The sequence below is a fragment of the Ailuropoda melanoleuca genome, chromosome 3, assembly GCF_002007445.2.
Source record: "Ailuropoda melanoleuca isolate Jingjing chromosome 3, ASM200744v2, whole genome shotgun sequence".
NCBI classification, from domain to species: Eukaryota; Metazoa; Chordata; class Mammalia; order Carnivora; family Ursidae; genus Ailuropoda; species Ailuropoda melanoleuca.
Window position 1 is genome coordinate 54,538,828 of NC_048220.1, and position 21,006 is coordinate 54,559,833.

Genomic DNA, 21,006 nt, shown 5'->3' on the forward strand with positions numbered 1-21,006 from the left:
TTTTGCGATGAGATGGAGGCTGTAGTTACCTAGAACTGAACTGAATCGAACTTTTATGCTTGATAATATAGATTATACAGAGAATCTCAGAATTGAGTTCATTCTTGGTTAAGTCAGCTAACTACATCAACACCCTATTTCTCAGGCATTATTAGGAATAAAGCTTTCCACATAGGTGAATTTTTTAGTTTACTTATGTTTAACACTTTTGAGGAAATTGAGCTTTACACATCCAATTCTTTTTCTTGGAAATTTTCCTAAAATACACACTGTGCAACTCTTCTTTATCAGAATGTATTGAGTATAATTAATATTCTAGTGATGACTCCGATAATCATTAAAAACAATAAAAAACAGTCCTAGTACTCTGTGGTAATACTGTGTAGCTCTCAGGGATGTGGAAGTGTGTAGGACGTTCTGCCCCTACAGTATCGCATTTCCTGAGAAAGCCCTAGCGTTCATTTACCGTGGTATGGACTCTTTTATTGCCACTGTTTTCTCAGCGCTCAGTGCCACGCTGCCCCCCCCGCCGCCGCACCATCTTACTGCTGCTACTTTTTATCTATCTTGCCGTAACACATAAAGAAGTTAATGTTAATAAATTTATACCCATTTCTAAATCAATAGACTGAAGCCTAAGATTATGTACCTTGTGATGGACAAATATGTCAGATAAGTGGGCTGTGAATATATGAGGGAATTTTTTAGACTTTTAAATTATTTTGTTTGAATTATTTGTGTGATGAATAGTACATTCTTTTATTTTCTGTTTGTATTGATGTGGCCATTTCTATATATTTGCATGCATTGTTAGGAAGGTAGTGTTAGAAAATTAAAACTGTGTAATCTGTACTGCAGTTCTAAATTTTGGATTGGTTTGAACCAGAATCTTTGCAAATGAATCTTGACTTTAGTGTTCCCAATAAATTTTGAGTTAAATGGAGGGAATATACAGCAACTACCTGTAGTTTTGATTAGTGTCCAACAGATTCCCACAACTATGATTGAATTCCTTTTGTCCTAGGTGAGCAGTCATTTGGGATTATTGGTTGGATAAGCCTAGCACATGTTAAGATGATAACTTGCTGAACCTGGTTTAAAGAACCCTGGAAGACTGCACTCCTCTGTCTTCCCTTCCCATACACACTAGCTGATACTTCTGTACTGTATCTGAACTATCTGTAGTTCTTTGCTCACTGACTTAATGCACACATACAAGCTAGTGTAACTGGTAAATATTACCTAACTTATGTTCATCATATTTAACAATTCTGTGAATAGAATTTGCTGTAATTAAAAATAAATGTTAGCTATTCTAGCCATTAAATCATCATCATGAAAAGACTGTTATAAAAGATCTTTATCTGTCCTATGTACTGAGCAGGTCTGATTTTCTTCAGGCAACATTCATTAAGTGTCTACTCTGTGCTAAGTCCTTTGCTAGGTTCTGGGCTTGTAAGAGATCAGGATGGTGTGTAAAAAGATGAGTAACAAATTTATAGAGTGTACTGAGGGAAAGAGACACAAGCATAATTTGAATATAGAATAATGGAACCTGAAAGGGGTATTGAACTTAACCTGGGCATTTCAGAGAAAGGTGGTGATCTTGAATGGGGAGTCACCAGGTAAATAAATGTTGGAAAAACCTTTCAGGCAGAAGGAACTGTATAAATAAAGCCACAGTGGTGTGACTTGATAAATGTTGGGAATCCTGACTTGTAAAGAAGAAACCAGACAAATGTGGGCTATTGTCATCCAGTGTTCATCTTCCTGAGGAGCTTGGGCATTAGTCCTTAAGCATTGGGAAGCTGCTGAGGGGTTTTAAGCTCGGGCATGCTATGATCCAACCCAAGACTGGGGCCTTTGGATTGAGTTTCAGACAGAACTTAGACTTTGGCCAATGTGAGGAAAATTATTTCTCTTGAAGGTTTTTAGGGGAGATAAAAATGCCCTGGCTGAACAGTCTACAGGCCACTGAGGGAGATAATACACAATTAATTGATTTGCAAACACAAAAGCCAATAATGAACGAACAATGGTTGAAAACTGGGCCCTTGAAAATGGCAGACCTAGCTTTGTTTCCCTTTGGGTCACTTACACTAGACAGGAGACCTCGAGCCAGCCAGCTTCCCAAGCTCTTCTGAACCTAAGTTTTCTGATTTAGAGAACCAGCATTGCAGTTAAACCTACCACAGCAGAATTGTGAAGGGGTAATGAAAGTGAGACCTTAGCCGAGTGCCTGAATTAGTAGGCGCTCTGCTCGGTAAGTAGTTACTTGGTTGGAATGAATGGTCCATCAAGTAGTTGGGCACCAAACATACAGCCTACCAAAGCCACACTGGAGGGAAGAGAGGCGGGGCTGGGTGCTTTTTCTCCCTTCAACTCCGCGGTGCGGCTGGAGCCTGCCCCGCTTTGGAGTGGTGATCAAGAGCTGCCCGAAGGGCCGCCAGGGATCTGCTTAACCTGGGGAGGGCTGGGGGGAAGTTGGCAGACGCGGGGGAAGAGGAGAACTCGCTGAGCCCGGGCCCCAGAAGCTCGGTGGCGAAACTTTGACGCCTTCTATTTAAAGTCTAGGGGCTAGCCCGCCCCCGGGGCCGGGAACCCGAGCCGCCCGCCGGGGCTGGGAAGGGCCGGGCCGGGGCCAGAGACGCAGTCAGAGGGAGAACACCAGGCGCGCGCGGACGGCTCCGGCTCCAGCTCCGGTTCTGGCTCCGGCCCGGCAGAGGCACGATGGCGAGCAGCGACAGCACCTACGCCGCCGAGAGTCCCCTCGGCTCCGACGGGGACGAGGAGGCCACCCGAAGGCTGGAGAGCGACGAGGAGTCGGAGAGCGAGGAGGACGAGACGGCCGCGGAGTCGGAGGAGGAGCCGGACGCCAGGTAGCGTGCGCCCCTCTCCTCAGGCCACAGCCCGGGCGCCCGCCCCGCCGCGGGCCTGGAAATGCGGCCTCGAGGGCAGGTGCTTCGCGCGGAGACTCCGCACGCTTCCCTTTTCTTTTTCAGCGCTTGCCTGCGTTTCCGCCGAGCTAAGCACTTTCTCTCAGGGGGTGCTGCCTTGGTAAGGAACTTGAAGGTGACGGTGCTTACTGTCAGCTGGAGTGACAGGCCCGCCTGCAGCAGCGAAGTTCAGTGCCGCCCCCCTTTCCTACTTCTCCTCCCTCCCCCCCTCCGCCGAGCAACTTGTGACTTGCTGCTCTTGTTCATTCCTGGGGATTTACTTAGGGGCCTGCCTAACTGCAGAAATGTGCTGAAACGCTTACATTTGGCGCAAGGCACAGGAACAATCTTGAAAGCCTGAGCTAGAAGAGAAGGGGATATGAAGTGGGGGTGGAGACTGAGAAGGCTGCTCTAGAGCCTTCAAAGGACTGACTGGAGGCCTCTTGGAACCTAGCCTAGGACTAGGTCGCTGTAAAAGGACTTTAATTTGCTACAAAGCCTCGTGAATTATGTGGAGGAAAACATGAGTTTCAATCTTAAAATCCTGCTTTCCCCCCCCCATTGGTTCCAAATATCAACGTTTCAATGAATGTGATTACAATTCGGCAATACTGTATAAAAATATGGGTCTCCTTCCACTTCCATCTCCCAGCCTTCATGTCCGCCCAAAAATGAGAAGAGTAGGACTCATCTCGTATTTGGACTTGTTACTACTTTCACACGTTCTCTTTGGAGTATGGGTTTTTTGTTTGTTCATTTTTGTTTTTTGTTCTGTCAGTCAGTGATGTCCTTTCCTAAATCTACTAATATCAGTAGAATGGCTTGTAGGTGATGGATGGATGTGCAACATTTCAGAATGTCCCTCTTAAGGTTCTGTCCGACCGAGGGCTGCAGAGCTGAAATTGAAGTAGCCCACAGAGTAGCACTGATTAAGGGGGAATGGTCAGTCAGTTCAGAAGTCTGGAATGTGGGTCACATATTTACCGAGTAAGTGGGAAGTAGGTGCCGTACCTCACCTCAAGGACTTTATGGAAGAAGTTAGAGAGCAATATGGAGAGTGTGAGTCTCTGTGCTAAATAAATGAGAGGGGCAGGGAGGAAGAGAGTGTGTAGATCTGTGCTGCCTTGAGAAGTGGGCATGACCTGGGCTTTAGCGAGTAGGCAGGAGATACAGAAAGGAGAAGAGGAAGAGAAGATACCTGTGGAAAATGGAACAGGGAGTAGTGACCTGTGATTCCTGGATAACACTGAGAAGGGAAATCTATCAATCCCAGCCTTTATAACCTTTCCCCCTTAGTGGTTTTCAGGATCCTTATATCTTTGCCCAACCAAAACTTACTACCTAGAGAATTTGAAAACTCACTTACTCTAAAATATGGGCAGCTGACAGTGATTCAAAGCACTGCGTTGAGGTTGCATTGCGCTTTGACAAAGGTCAAGATCTTCAGGTAAAGATAGTATTTATCTGCAGTAAATTTCAGCCTGTTCTGATTACACATGGTAGTCATTTTCTTGAATGGAAAGGTGGACATCAGGGCAAGAGTCAGAATTAGTAGAGTGAGGGGAACCAGAGGGAATGGGGTGGGGGTGGGGTGGAGGCTTTGCAAACCATCACACTTTAATTTTGGATTTGATGACATGGGTAACAAGAAATCAGTAAACTTGTGAGCAAGATCTAGGAAAACAGACTGGAGATATGGAAGGGTTACTGACAGCAGATTGGAAAGTTGGTTTTGGAAGGACTCAGATCAGGGAGACAGTAGCAAAGAGAAAGAAAGATGTCTAGGGATTGAACCATGGTGAGGACCAGGGGAAAGAAGGTGGGAACCATAGCTAGAGGTAGAGAGATGTCAGTGGGCAGAACCTCTCAGGGGAACTGGGAGTCCCCGACTTTTTCTTACCTCGAAGTGTTGTCAGAAATCAATCAAGCTGTTTTGTTGTGTGCAAGTTTATAAATATGGCCTAAAGTTCTTTTTTTTCCCCCCTGAGACTAAAGGTGAGAACTTGGAATATTTCCTAAAGAATGGGAGGTAAGAATGGTGTCGCATCATTCTTTGCCCATTTTCTTGGCTCTTCTGCTGAAGTTTTACAATTATAAGAGAGGCCACTCACTCCATGCCAGTCTTAGTGCTGAGTGTTTACGGATGTTTTCTCATTTTAAACCCTTCCAGCAATACTATGCGATGACTGTCCTTTTATAGATGATGAAACTGAGGCTTTATGTAATTTACTGAAGGTATAAGGTAAATCTTTGTAAGAACCTGGAGGTGAGCCTGGATCTGCTTCCTCCAAGCCACTGCTAGACTTTTGCCACCTCCCTTGACCTTTGCAGGAGACCCTTACTGTATGTGACCCTGAAATACCTCCAGCCAGCTTCTACCTTGAAAAATTACTAGACCTCATCTCTTTGCATAATATTGGGAGTTTTCCCCCATCTTGAATGGAAAAGCTGTTTGCATTTTCTTGGAGGTTGGAACCATTCTCAGAAGTTAAATTACAAACTGATTTTTTTTTTAAACTAAGAGGCACTTAGTAGTAAATAAACAGAAATAGCCTAATAGTAACAGAATGATTGATTATTTCATCTACTTTATGTGATATTACTAAGCCAATATTTAAGTGCTATTTATGAAGATTTCTAACAATATGAGATGTATTGAATATGAAAAAATGTTCATTGTATAATTTAGCATGATCTCACTATAAAATATGTATTGGAAAAAGGCTTAAAAGATTAATAAAGTTTCATAAAAGGTTAGTAAAGGTTAACATAATAAAGAACATAATAAAGGTTATGGTAACCTTTATTAACCTTTAGGTTGAAAAAGGTTAATAGTGGTTGTCTCTAAGTGATGGGATAATGGTTGACTAAAATTTTAAAAAATATCTGTATTTTTTGATTTTTCTATAATGAACAGGTAGTGCATTTTATTATCTGGAAAAAAACCCTTAATTCAAAAGGCACAAGTGTAATCTGCTTGTAATGCTTTTCTTTACACTTTTAGGAATGGTAGATGGAATTATCTGTAGCCACCTTTCTGAATCAAGGAAAAAAATTCCCTTTAATTATAAAAATGCTTTTCTAGTGCAGCAGAGCTCACTATTACACATGCCAATGCTTGCATTGAATTAGAGAACGACCCTCCTGGTGTATTATTTAGTGATATGAGTATGATATATGGGAGGAAGAAGCCTGAGTTTGAATCCTGTTAGTCATTCTATCATGGGCAAATTCCCTATTTTCTCGGAGCCTCAATTTTCTCATCTGTAAAATGGTAGTAATAATTCCTAATTTATAAGGTTGTCATAGGATTAAATAAACTCTGTGAATATGGGTAAGAGTACTTGCCTTTGGTAAGTTCCCAATAAGTTTTAGTTTCTTACCTCCCTTCAGATGAACCATTATTGGCAGCAAAGCTTTATCTTCTGCCCACCTTCATCAGTGAGGGGAGAATAATGGTCTCAGTTTTTTTTTTTTAAGATTTTATTTATTTATTTGACAGAGATAGAGACAGCCAGTGAGAGAGGGAACACAAGCAGGGGGAGTGGGAGAGGAAGAAGCAGGCTCCCAGCGGAAGAGCCTGACGTGGGGCTCGATCCCAGAACTCCGGGATCACGCCCTGAGCCGAAGGCAGATGCTTAACGACTGAGCCACCCAGGTGCCCCTGGTCTCTGTTTTTAATATGAGTTGTGATCCTATTTCGCTCTGGCTTTCCTGTGTTCATTCATTCACTAAACATTCATGGAATGCCTCCTAATTGCCATGGACCATGCAGGGTGCTAGGGATACAAAAATTACTAAGAATCCATTACTGTTCCCAAAGTGTTCACATTCTCATTAGAGAAACAGGAAAACAGTTATGTCATTAACTATTATAAGAGATTTAAGGGAAAAAAAGGTCTGTATGAAGTACCTCAAAGTAGGGATAAAGTCCTGGGATCCCTGCTGCCTGGAAGGATTGGGGAAGGCTTCATTAGGGGCCTTGAGAGCAGGGTATTCAATCATTATGAAGTGCCTAGAGAGCCAAAAGTTTGTGAATATTAAAAAAGGATTTTTGTGTTGCTAAAACTTCATACAAAAGATAGGTGTAGAAAGCAGCTATGTAGAACCCATAGGATTTTAGAGCTGGGAGAAGTTTTGAAGCATCTTTTCCCAGGCAGTCCTTTTGCAGATTCAGAAACTGAACGTCAGGGGACATTTGTTCAAAGTCACACAAGTTTTTGGCGGTAGAATTGGGACTAGATCCAGGTGCCTCAGCTCCAATCCAATGTTCATTAGTTTATTCATTCAACAGATATTTATCGAACTACTGTGTGCCAGACACTTTCTAGGCACAAAGGATATAGCGGTGAACAAAATGAACAAAGTTTCTGCCTTCCCAGGAGTGACTTTCCAGTTTGGGGAGACAAACAAACAAATAAATATGTAATATTCCAGGTGACGGTAAGTGATAGGAGGACTAATACAGCAGGATAAGGGTTATGCTGTTTTGAATAAGTTGGTGAAGAAGGCCTCTCTGATAAGGTGAGGCATGAGCAGAGAATGAAGGAATGAGTGTTCTAAGAAAAGGGAAGAGCTGTTCCAAGGGCACTGAGGCAGGGACACATGGGGCTTCCTTGAGGACACATGGAGGTCAGGTTGCTGGAGCAGAATAAATACGGGGGGGAGTGGTGGGAGGTGAACCCTAAGTCGAGTTGCAGATCAGGTCGGGCCGTAGTAAGGACTTCCCGTTTTATTCTGCGTAGAATAGGAAGCTATATTCGGTCTACCGTATCACTCAAAGTTTAAAACAAACAAGAAAAACATGGTGATTGCGGTATTCCATTCAATAGTAAGGGCCTACGCATTCATATATGCGTTAATAATTATTGAACGCAGACTGTGTGCCAAGCACTGTGCTAAATGTTTCAAATGTATGGGCTCCTGTACAGAGGGAAATACGTAAATAGGCACTCATTATTTTTGCATTTTTCTGACTGGAGACCAGTGAAGCCTGACCCTTTTAGTCTTTCCGACAGATCACTTAGAAGTTTCTCAGTATTTTTTCTTTGGATTGTTTTCTGTTGTTCAATTTTAATTTCTCTATTGAAGCACGGAGGATTTTTGTCATAGCAGTACCCAAAACTTAAAAATCATCCTGAACCGCAGTTTTGTCAGTGCCTGTGTACAACAGGTCTGTCTGAGCCGATAGGAGTAAAATTAGTAGTGACGTTTACATTTAACTAATCATCATAAGAAAACTTTTGGAAGGCGAAGGGCGTTTGTATGGGGTTTTTGTTATTAGTACGGAGCACTCTGTTTCCATATATCTATTTATATGCTGTCTCCCACTGCTGTGCTTACCCAGGTGTTTTGACAAGTGTGTTATTTGAGCCAGCCCTCTTTTGAGGTCAGTGGAAAGAGCTGAGATGGGACGGGTGACTGCTCAGGATGCCAGAGACTGAGGGAGGAGAGAAGATAAAACGGGTGCTTGGAGCCAGAAACTGAAGAGCTATTTAAATGTTGGCTGCATGGGTATTACATGCCCTTGGTTAGACTTTGACTCAATGTAGGGAATACAGAAGAGTTGGATTTTTTTTTTTTAGACAGCAAACCTATCAATATGTGGAACATATTGACTATAGAATTTTGAAAATATAAAAGAAATGTGTCTTATATTTCCTGGATATTCTGAACCTAGGCTTAATGAAAACCTTGACTCAATTCAGACAGTATAACCAAATTCCCCTTCCTAGCAAGAAAACTTAGAGAAGCAAGTATAAGAGACTGGATGTGGCTTGTACTTGAAAAAGTAATCTTCGGCTCAGGCCAGCATTATCCAACAGAAATATAAGGAGAGCCACATATGTAATTTAAAATTTTCTAATAGCCACATTAAAAAGATGTGAAAAGAAACAGGTGAAATTAATTTTAATAATTTATTTTCTTTAACCCAATATCCAAAGTATTATCGTTTCAATATGTAATCAATATAAAAATTATTAATGGGATATTTTATATGTTTTTATGCTAAGCCTTTGAAATTTGATGTGTATTTCACTTTTTGGTGCATCTTGATTCCTCCCTCCCTCAGCTACGTTTCAAGTACTCAATAGCTGCATGTGGCTGGTGGGTACCATATTAGACAATGCAGGCCTGATAATACCTAGACATCCATTAGCTTCAGTGGAATCCATAGAACTGCTCCTAAAGTTGTATATGCCAGGCACTGTGCTAGGCACCAGGAGCATGAAGGTGATTGAGTGGCACAATTGCTTCTCTTGAGGAGCTCAGTCTGCCATGGGGAAGCACTTAGCTCCAATATAATGTCTTAAGTACTACACTAAGGATATTAACAAAGGAATAGAGAAAGGACATATATTCTTCTTCTTGAGATCGACAGAGCCCAAGCCAGAGGAAGGGCAGAGGAAGAGGGAGAAGCAGACTCTCCGCTGAGCAGCGAGCCTGGTGCAGGGCTCAGTCCCAGGACCCCCCGGGGATCATGACCTGAGCCAAAGGCAGACACCTAACCGACTGAGCCACCCAGGTGCCACAAGACATATATTCTTAAAATTAGATTTAGAAAGGTTTTGCAGAGGTAATACAGCAGCTGGGCAGGAAGATATTTCCAGCACAATATGTCGTTAGATATTCCTTTAGCCCCTTATTCCAGCTCTTGCACTGCTAATTGCTGCTCTGTCTAAGCTTTCTTTCTTTCTTTCTTTTTTTTTAAAAAAGATTTTATTTATTTATTCGACAGAGATAGAGACAGCCAGCGAGAGAGGGAACACAAGCAGGGGGAGTGGGAGAGGAAGAAGCAGGCTCATAGCGGAGGAGCCTGATTTGGGGCTCGATCCCATAACGCCGGGATCACGCCCTGAGCCGAAGGCAGACGCTTAACCGCTGTGCCACCCAGGCACCCCTGTCTAAGCTTTCTTTTTCTCCTTTAGAAGCACTCGGGATTTCCAGGCCTGAGAATATTGGTTGAATGAGTAAGTGAATGGCATGAATAACTGAACAAATGAATAAGCAAGTGAATTGTCTCAAATTTAGTTGGGAGGTTGAACCTGTTAGATTAAGGAGAATTTTGATACCATTCATTTACCATGAATTGACGATGTCCAGTGACTCTGGAAACACAGTAGCTTGGAGGGGACAGTGATAAGTGCTGAGGGATTGTTCAGTTAGGATGTCTGCCGTCATCATTCCCACCTTCTGTGACTTGTTGGAAAGCCTCCCCTAGACTGACCCTTGAGCCAGATCATAGATGGGAGGATAAGAATAGGCTTTGCTTTTTGTCCAGAGAAAAGTCTTCTATTAAGGCAACTGGAGTGTATTCAGTTCCAAAATTCCACTTCCTAGTCTGATAAAGTCCAAGATATGTGGGAGGATTAATTGATGCTACTGTTGTCTACCAAACTGAACGCTTCAAACCTTCTTATGGAGCCATTAATATGTTTTCTTAGTTTGATGCTTCTCTTTAAAAAAAAAAAATTGCATGCTAAACAAGTTTACGTTCACCACAAATTTCCTCTTAATGGCTGATTTCAGTGGGGGCACTTAAAATTGTTGATTTGCAAATAAGATTAATTTCCTCCTGCTATGACTTTGTTAAATTAACATTTGTTAAGTGGAGCATAGGGTGCCAGATGGTGAGCCATAGTTCGACAAAAGACCACAGGAGAAATCGCAATAGAGAAGTTTATTACTCACAAGTCCTGGAGGAAGTACAAGGCATAGCTCGAGGGGTCCCACAGAGAGGTCAAGGCAGAGTGCAGAGAGAAAGTCAAGACCTGGGACGTATGCCTTTATTAGGGTCCATGAATGGAGGACTTTGGGGCTTCCTGGACTAAAGCTGGATCAGCCAATTCAAACTAAAATGAGCGGGGTTTTGGTAAGCTCCAGGGGGTCTTATCTAAGGGGCACACAGCGGGGAGGCATTGAAGGTGGGGGAGATTCTTGATCACAAAAACTGTTGGGGACGTCACACCAGGAACTTCCAGTGACATGTGACTCTTCAGGCGGTTACCCAAGGCATGTGCTAGCATGAGGGGGGCTGGTGTCAGTTTAAGGCTCCCGCAGGTCAGTTAGCCAAACAAAATGGATGCCGAGGCAGCAATACCTCGGAGTAGCTTAGCTAAGCTCATGACACCTTCAGTTTCAGAAATGTACCTACTATAAGAAAAGAGGCTCATTCAACAAATATTTATTGGGGACTTACACAGAGTGAGTGAACAAACAGAATTCCTAATCTTCGGAGTTCAGTTTCTGGAGAGGGCAGACAGTAAACAAAAAATCTCAAGTGCAATTAGTTGAAGCGAATGCATTGGTAAAATGAATTGGGCCTGGGGAACTGAGGTGGGGGTCTAGTAGGACCCCGGCTCATCAAGTCTCAGTCCCTTAAGCTTCCTTGCTCATTTCCCTGTGAGCTTTGTGTCAGTCTCTGGGTCCATCTGGCTAGCCCTTCTCTATCTGCCTGCAGAAGAAGGTTTCACTGTCCTGGGTCCAGGTCTGGCAGAAAAGCCTGGCTGCTGATGGCACTTACCCTGGAAGGGGCCTTAGCATCATTTCCCTGATGATGATTCTGATGAGTGAACAGAGACCCAGAGAAGGGAAGGGAAACCAATATTTACTCAAGGAATAGTGAGTCTATTCCTTGCACTGTCACTTGTTACTTTGAGTTATTTTCACAACAACTCTATGATATAGGCATTGTTTTCATCCCTGTTTTATGGGAGAGAAAATGGAGGCTTAGCTGTACTGAGTATTTTATCTAATGTCAGACAGCTGGAAAGTGCGCTAGGATTCTAACCCTAGTCTAGTGGCAGAGCCAGTGCTGGAACGCTCGTGAGTTCGGGGCTCACCTCAAGATCTTATACATGTATGCCCAGTATACACACATCTGGTCTTTATTAGCCAATGTCTTTCTTTTTTACTTGAGTATAAAATTACTTTTAAAAGTGATTATTTCAGTTTGCTTCTAATTTTAAAAGCAAAGCATAAAATCCAGAAAATCTACGTAGCAGCTAATCCCGACCAGCACCTTAGCATATTCAGTTTCCTAGGGTGTAATAGGGAGAGTAGATCTTGTGGTTAAAAATAGACATTAGGCAACCTCGTGTGATTGAATTTTCATAAGGTCAAACAGCAACACCAAAATAACTTCTCTACGTGCTCTATGGAATCATGTGACAAATGTTCAGTAGCTATTTACTATAATATCTATAAAATTCAGATCCTTTGCCTAAAAGAATTTTTGGATTTAGCTTGGAGGTTTTCCTATCTCGTGTGTGTTTGTTTGTTTTTAAGGAAAATGAGGAGGAAAATGAGACCATCGTGGTCTTTGTCTCCTCTTAGAGTTTTTGGATCTCCAAGAAGGGCTTCAATAATTCCCCTCTTCATCCAGCACCATTTGGAGCATAAACCAGGTTATGACACAAAAACACCTGATAGGGTTGAAAAGACCTGGATTATCATCCTGGCTCTGCACTGACCTGCTGTCTGACTTGGTGCAAGACACTTAACCTCTGTGTGTGAAGTGTTGCATAGATTTCAAGGCCCCACCTGACCTGCTTACCTCTCCAGCTCCTCTCACACCCATCTGCCATGTTCACTACATTCCAGCCCTGCTGGCTTCCTTCGGAACCTCCAGCGTGCTCCGCCTGGTCCTGCATTCATGACTTTGTCTTGCTATTTTCTCTCCCTGGTGCTTCTTCCCCAAATCTACTCTTCAGGTGTCCGTAAAACGTCACTTCTTAAAGAGACTTTCCTCAACCACTCTGCGCATGAGCCTCTCTTCTTATCTTTCACTATCACATTATTCACTATTGCTGATTGCTCTTCATAGCACCATCACTATCTGAAATGGGGTTTTTTGGTTGGTTGGTTGGTTGGTTGGTTTATTGTTGTTTATTGCCACCACTGGAGGGAAAGCTCCATGAGGGCAGGGGCCTCTTTTTGCTTCTCTGCTGCATCTCCAGCAGCTAGGACACAGGGTCTGGCACACAGTAGGTACTTAAGAAATGGTTGTCAAATGAACAAGAGTTTGGCACTCACCAGGAAGCATTTCATCGTGGGGCCTCAGGTTTCCTTTTGTCAGATCAGTACTGCTCATACCATCACAGTCTCAAATCATTTTGTTCCTGGGGGCCAAGACAAGGGCACAGAAAAGGAGAGCCCACGAGTGGTCTTTGAATTTGGCAAAAAACCAGCCAAATAGAAATTAAGGACAGAAGTGCTAACACCTTTGAGAGGGTTAAAAGTTTAAACCTGTCAGCATCTGGTTTAGCTTGGATTCACTTTTGAACAAATCCCGTCAAATACAGGACCTAAGACACTCTCCTGGGAGAAGGGGGCATTAGAAAGGGGAAAGTGGGTGCTCAGGAGTGAGAGGACGCCAGTGGCCCACTGGAGCTACAGTTGTGGCCGCTCTGTCCTGCTCAGAGGACTGAGTGAAGGATATTACCTCGGACTCTGCAGAAAATAACTTTCTCCAAGCTCTCAGCCTCAGATCACTCATAACTCTGGGACGGAGGGATATTCTTATTTCCCTGACTCCGAGAATCCAGGATACAAAAGGAGGGGTGAGGAGAAAGCATACATAAAGTTGGCAGTGTTGATACACGAACTGAAATTTCCTGATGACAAAATGTGTGGTTAAATCGGCAGATAGAATTAGGACTCCTATTCCATTTACATGCTCTACCCTTTGGAAGAAAATCCCTGGATACCAACCCAGGTTGACAGGAGATGCGGGTCACGTAGCCTCTGTGGCTGCAGGACTAAGGTGGGGAGACGACTGCCAGCGCAGAAAATTGGGGCCTTGGCATCCAAATAACTTCCAACAATCAATGGCCTACTTAATCCTAGAGTAGAATAGCAAGAAATGGCAACCATTTCTTAGAGTTTTCTCTCCATTTCTCTCTGCTCCAGTTCTTACCTGCTGCTCAAACTGCCAGAGTTTCTACTTGTTCATCCCACAAGTTTCCCTGGACTGAGTTTGCATAGCTTAAGAGTTGAGAATCACAAATTCAGAAACCCAGTCTTTAGTAACAACACTGCCTCTGAACAGCTTTCCATTTGCCAATGAAGTTTTAATGTAAGTGGTTTTCTTAAGGTGAGAGGAGCTGCCTTGGGTTCCAGTCTGTGTCCGTCATGTTTTGAGTTGTAATAGAAACTAACTGTGACCAGTTTAAGCACAAGATGACTGTATTCACAAAATATTGGTACTTCAGAGAATCACGAGAAGTGTGGAAAAGAGGGGTTAGGTAGCCAGGAACAACCATTAAAATCATGCCTCAAAACTGGTCTGGCAAACCGTAGAACTCAGTCATAAAAAGACAAATAACCCAATTTTAAAATGAGCAAAGGATCCGAATAGACAGTTCTCCAAAGAAGATAGACAAATGTCCAATGAGCACGTGAAAAAAGGCTTCAATATCATTAGCCATCAGGGAAATGCAAATCAATACTGCAAGATACCACTTCACACCTACTAAGGTGACTCTAACCAAAAAAGACAATAATAAGTGTTGGTGAAGATATAGAAAAATCAGAACCCTCATACACCGCTGGTGGGAATGTAAAATGGTTACGACTGCTTTGGAAAACAATCTGGTAGTTCCTCTAACAGCTAAACATAGAGCTACCATATGACCCAGCAATCCACTCCTACGCATACCCAAGAGAAATGAACAGATCTGTTCACATAAAGCTTGTTCACGAGTGTTCATAGCAGCATATTCATAATAACCAAAAAGTGGAAATGACTGAAATGTCCATCAACTAATGAATGGGTAAAGAAAATATGATATATTCATACATGGAATATTATTCGGCCATAGAAAGGAAGGAAGTACTGATTCATGCTACATCATGGATGAACCTTGAAAACAATATGCTTAGAGAAAGAAGACAGACATAAAGGACCACATATTGTATATTTCCATGTTTGTGCAAGGTCCAGAAGAGGCAAATCTGTAGAGATGGAAAGTTAGTTAGTGGTTGCCTAGAGCTTCGAGGGAGATGGGAAGAGGATTGGGGGATGATGCTTAAGGAGTGTGGGATGTATTTTTGGGATGATGAGAATGTTCTGAAACTGATTGTGGTGATGGCTGCTCAACTCTGTGACTATACTAAAAGCCAATGAATTGTACAGTGTAAGTGGGTGAGTTATGTGGTATGTGAATTATATCTCAATAAAGCTGGGTTTTTTTTTTATTTTTTATTTTTTTAAAAGATTTTATTTATTTATTTGACAGAGATAGAGACAGCCAGCGAGAGAGGGAACACAAGCAGGGGGAGTGGGAGAGGAAGAAGCAGGCTCATAGCGGAGGAGCCTAATGTGGGGCTCGAACCCATAACGCCGGGATCACGCCCTGAGCCGAAGGCAGGCGCTTAACCGCTGTGCCACCCAGGCGCCCCAAAGCTGGGTTTTTAGAAAAAGTTCTTGAGTAAGGAAATGGTTGCCATTACTCATGGGCACCAAATGTCACCATCTGTCCTGTTGCCACTCCCATACCAGCAAGTCAGAATTACAACAACGGCAGCCTCTGCTACCCCCAGAGAGAATGAGGATCTCTCCTTACTAGTTCCTTCTTCAGTGGCTTTCAAGTCAGTCTGGAATGGGTGTGAAGATCATCACAGGGAGAATATCTGGCATTGCCTCCTCCAGGACCCATAAGGTGGAAGGTTTGCCAAATGGGAAGAGAGGTCAGATGTCTGCTGGAACAGCATGAGGCACTGGACTAGGCTTTCTTCAGGGTTTTTACCTGATCTTCACAACGTTTAATACATAAGGCGGTAGATTTTGCTTTCTCTATGGATGTATAACACTTTATTTAAACAACGGTACAGATCAGCTGGTTAGCATTTCCATAAAGATTTTAATTGGAAATACAGCACAGAGCAATGACCAAATACAACCACAGGAGGTGCAAGTACCTTTTCCCATGAAATATCATCTGAATTTAACTGTCACTGTTTATTCTAGCTTTGACTTTCCGTTTTATGATAAAAACAAGTCTTTAACTTAGGCCTCAATGTGACCTGTCTTGCACATCTTGGTATCTCTGCTTTGAGGTTTCAAAGCTCTATTGAAATCTCTTAACTATCTGTTTGACATTATTAGAAAGTTAATTGCCTTTTAATTCTTTTAGTCCTATATACCTAGGTCAGTCCTCCTTTGGAGATTTATGCTCCAATGCACAGTAGGCTGCTACAACCCTGGTCAGGGAGTGAAATGAGATCCAGGTAGTATTAGATTGCCTTCTCTGAACTTGGAAATGGAGACACACATTCTATTTAGCTAGTTTTAGAAACAAAAGGTTTGGGGGACAGTTCTCAACTTTTTAGAGATCCATTCCACTTTATTTTGATCTTTTTAATAATATCTTGGGGGCACCTGGGTGGTTCAGTTGGTTAAGTGTCTGTCTTCAACTCTGGTCATGATCTCAGGGTTCCAGGATCAAGCCTTGCATCAGGCTCTCTGCTCGAGCGGCGAGTCTGCTTCTCCCTCTCCCTCTGCCTCTGTGATCTCTTTTGCTCTCACTGTCTCTCAAATAAATAAATAAATAAATAAAATCTTCCAAAAAAATATTTTGGATAGAATACTGGTTTTTCTGTTTTTTAAAAAATTGTTAATTTTTCTATTAGTCAAAAAAATTCTAAATTTACTTCTGCAAATGGTCCAGGAAGAGCAATAGCTAAAATTGCTGAGCATAACTTGGTGTCTGTGTTAGTATCCAGAAAAAAAAAAATGTGATTTAAAGCTAAATAAAGGCTATCTGTCAAGGTGGGGAGTCTAGAATATAGAAGATGGGTGGAGAGGAGATCCTATATAGACGGGAAGGGTAGGACTCTGAGTGTAGGATCACTCAAGTGAGCTTCTAAAACCGTAGAACAAGCCACCCAAAATAGAGCACATACAAGGAATGCCTCTGTCCCAGAATTCTGCGAGCACACCTTATTGTCTAGCAGGAGTAAGAGAGTGCAAGCCATTTGAATCTTTGCTGTCACTGGGAAGGCCTCTGTCCTTCATCAAGGCAGCTCATGCCATCCATTAGAGGTGAGGTTGTAATGATTTTCCCACCCCTTTCTCTTTGTTCTTTGGAATATAGAGGTTGGAAGAGGGAGAAGCAATGAAATACCTTTCCAGAAAGCCAGGATCTGTTCTTGTTTTTGGTTTGCCTGTTGATCTCTCTGGGAAATAATTGTTTGTTACAAAGAAAAACTGAGAACTCCAAGCAATTGTGTAGACTCTGGGACTGAAGGTGCTTGTTGGTGGCAGCCTTGTGGAGCCATGTGCAAGGGAAACTGAGGAAGCTATGCTAAAGGAGAGAGAGACAGAGACAAGATTCCTCATGGTTTTCCTGTTTCCTCTTGCCTGCGAGGCCTAGATATGTCTGCCCTTGGAGTCCGTGAGAAATCTCTATTTCTTTAAGAAAAGTGCCTCCTCACCCCCATTTAAGCTAGCTTGAGGGCATTTGTTCTTAGCACCAAGAGTGCTTTAATCTCTCCTTAACATTTTTTAAAAGATTTTATTTATTCATTTGAGAGAGACAGAGAGAGAGAGCACAAGCAGGGGGAGAGCCAGAGGAAGAAGCAGACTCCCCGCTGAACAGGGAGCCTTCTGTGGGGCTCAATTTTAGGACCTGGAGATCATGACCTGAGCCAAAGGCAGATTCTTAACCATCTGAGCCACCCAGGCATCTCCTCTCCTTAACATTTCTATCAGATATTTATTTTTCTCCTACAGACCTTGGCTACGCATGTACCCTTCCTCAGAGCTAGCCAAAAGAACCCCCTTAAGGTGGAGTCATGCCCCACATTTCCCAAAATACCTTTCTCCCCCAATAAGGAATCTTTTGGACATCAACAGTTACAATGTTGAAACCCGAGCTGCCATTCCACCTTCATTACCACAACTCACTATCAGTTTTTTAAAAGCCTGCTTCAGACCAGGAGAAACTCATCCTTCCCGTCCTCATGCCTCGCTATTGCAAATACGTTAACCTCTATCAAACATAGAATTATGGGCCTGAAGAGAGCTTTATAATGACCTAACACCAACTTTAGCAGATACCATCCAGGTGCTGTTAGCAAATAGTTCACAATCAATCTTGATTTGGCCTCAAGAATCAGAGTCCCAGATTTCTTTGACTCTCTCCCGGAGTTGTTAAAGTCTCAGCACTTGAAGTTCTCCAGGATATACTAGTGAGAGCTGCATGACCTCTTTGAGCCTCAGACTCTGAAAATGTGGGTGTGTGTGGGATTAAATGAAACTATGAACACCCCAGGGTATCACGTGCTCCTGGAACAGAAGAGGGTGTGAATGGGTGTCGGTTCCCCTCCCCTCAGTATGATCTGTCAGGACCTCCTGACCTGAGCAGTTTTATGGGCCCATGCTGCCAGCTAGCAGCGCTGCTTGCCAGTGACCGCTCCTCACCCACACCTTAATTGGGGTGTACTCTCAGATGCACAAATAACTCTCCTTGTTTGGTGCTTCGTTTTACCTTTGAGTTAAAACTGGAAGTGAATGTCAGTCTGGACTGTACCTAGCTAGCTCACTACTGTCTTTCTCGCATTTCCTCAGTCAGGTGGTTAGAAAATGTCAAAACTTTCTTGTTAGAAATGTATTTGAATACAGCTCAGGGTCACATTAAGATACACTGCCCTAAAGCTCCATTGCAGTAACTGTGAGCTTTGAGCCACCAGAGGGTCAGGGATGAGGTACCTGCAGCCCCTGGAATGTAAGTTAGGAAGCTCTCTCAGTGCGGTTTGGTGAATGGCTTTCTCTGAATTCAGGTTTCAACATGATTGTGGCATTCTGGCCCTAAAAAAGATTTCATTCTTTCTCTTGTTTAGGGACTGTGTGTAATTCGAAGCACATAGTGCACACGCATAGATGTTGACTGAGAGAATGAATAATGATTGAGCAATACCGGGAAGAATAACCAGAAAACGCACCATTTTTGCTTAGTTACACTTTCCAGAAGTAATCATTGTTAGAGATGCCTTCTGTCTTAATGACAGTGTTATGAGTAAGTCAAAGTGGATTTGTAGATCCTCAAAGTCTGGGCTTTACAAGGTGAATTTAACACTGGAAAGGAAAAGGCAGAGAACAAGCATATGGAACATTTGTTATTTGCCAAGTATCGTATGAAGTATTTTACACGTATTGCAACGCAGCTGCCTTAGAAAGTACATGTTAGTCTCCCTGTTAACGGGTCATGATCTTCAAGCTCAGGAAAGGGAGGGGAAGTAATTTGCCCAGGCTTACACATCTAGAAAACGGTGAAGCCAGGATTTAAACACAGATCTCCCTGGGGTAAAAAATGTTATTTCCACCATTACCCCATCTGTCTGTATCCCATGGGCTCAGCACTGTGGTATATACTAAGGTAATGAGGCATGACTTCTGTCTGAAGAAACTTAATGTCAAGTAGAAGACCCATGGTAAATATTAATTGTAATGCGAAATAGCAGTAAATAAACACCGTGGTAGAATTACCAGAGAAGTACTCAGTGATCTGAGAATTCCAGTGAATCTCAAGTGCTGTATTTTATCTGGAGAGTGAGCTCACTAACATCTAGCCCAGACACATTTTGATTTTCTAAAAACAACTCTCAAGACAGGGCTCACACGGTACCCAGTGGTGATAAGGGTGAGGGTAAGGACGAAGGCTCTTATACAGGCTACTGATAGGAATGCAAATTGATAAATCTCTTTGGAGGGGAAATTGGCAACATGCATAAACATTCTGAAAAAATAAGTTTGACCCTCAAATTCTACTTCCTGAGGTGTTATTCTAAGAAAATAAATGTGCAGTAAGAGGTATATTTGAGGGTGTTCGTCATGGCATTTTTTTTTGAATAATAGCAAAAACTTAGAAATAGTATAAATGTTGACAGTAGAGTATGGGATAAAGTGTTCTAGATTGTGATAGAATGCAGTGTTAAATATGAAGTGGTAGACCAGTAGTAGCTCTCAAAGTTTGATCTCCTCCAGAGTGTCCTCAAGGTCAAAACTATTTCCCTCGTAATACCAGCACATCTGCATTTGCCACTTTCACTCCTTCATGAGAGTATAGAGTAGGAAAAGTCTATTGTTTTTTTTCTTTTGTTTTGTTTTTTAGATTCCACATTGCAACTAATCTTTAAAACACTACCACTTGTCAAGTTTGGTGTGGTATAAAGAAAAATGCCCACAATAATCTGAAAGTCACTCCTCCCTTTTTCAACTACCTACCTCTGTAAGGCTAGATTTTCTTCATATACTTCCGTTTGTTTGTTTGTTTGTTTTTTAATAGGCTCCATGCCCAACACGGGGCTTGCACTCATGACCCTGAGATTAAGAGTTGCATGCCTCTTCTTTATCTATTTCTGCTAACAGAACGTATCTACATTTTGAATGCAGAAGCAGATAAGAGAATTCAGCTGCCTTCTGTTAAGCCAAATATTAAAAGTATTTGCAAAACTCTAAAATAATATCACTTTTCTTACTAAATGTTTTTGTTTGTTTGTTTTGGAAAATAGAATTAGATTTTGTAAAATACGTTACTGATGTTGACATGTAAGGATTACTTTATTTAAACATTTTTTAAAAAGATTTTATTTATTTATCTGTCAGAGAGAGAGAGAGAGAGAGCACAAGCAGGGGGAGTAGCAGGCAGAGGGAGAAGCAGGCTCCCCATTGAGCAGGGAGCTCAATATAGGGCTTGATCCCAGGACCCTCGGATCATGACCTGAGCTGAAGGCAGACACTTAACCAATTGAGCCACGCAGGCATCCCTCATTACTTTAAAATGAATTAATAAAAAACTTTAAAATTTTGGTTTTAATTGCTAATACTATAAAAATAAAAAATACAATCCACATAAACAAAAGCTTTTTGAAGTCCTCAATAATTTTTAAGAGTATAAAGTAGTTTTGAGACCTAAAACATTGAGAATAGCTGTGGGAACAGAATAATAGCATGGGAGAAAGTTCAGAATATATTTTTAAATTTAAAAAGCACATTACAAGACATACCATTTGTGTAAATTTTTTTTTTTAAAAACAACATCTCAGGATAGAACAAGAATGAAAGAAA

General features: G+C 42.2%; 1 protein-coding gene across 2 annotated transcripts in view; it reads left to right on the forward strand.

The window, feature by feature from the left end:
• Window positions 1-40: 40 nt before the first annotated feature.
• The window catches only part of CMYA5 (cardiomyopathy associated 5), a 92,349-nt gene continuing 71,383 nt past the window's right edge, over window positions 41-21,006 (forward strand). For both annotated transcript variants that reach the window (XR_004624110.1, XM_034656429.1), the window contains exon 1: window positions 41-2,879. Coding sequence is in view for 1 of the 2 variants with exons in the window: in XM_034656429.1 (XP_034512320.1) it covers window positions 2,731-2,879 (149 nt within the window). In the remaining variant the exon portion in view is untranslated. The remainder of the gene's footprint in view (window positions 2,880-21,006) is intronic.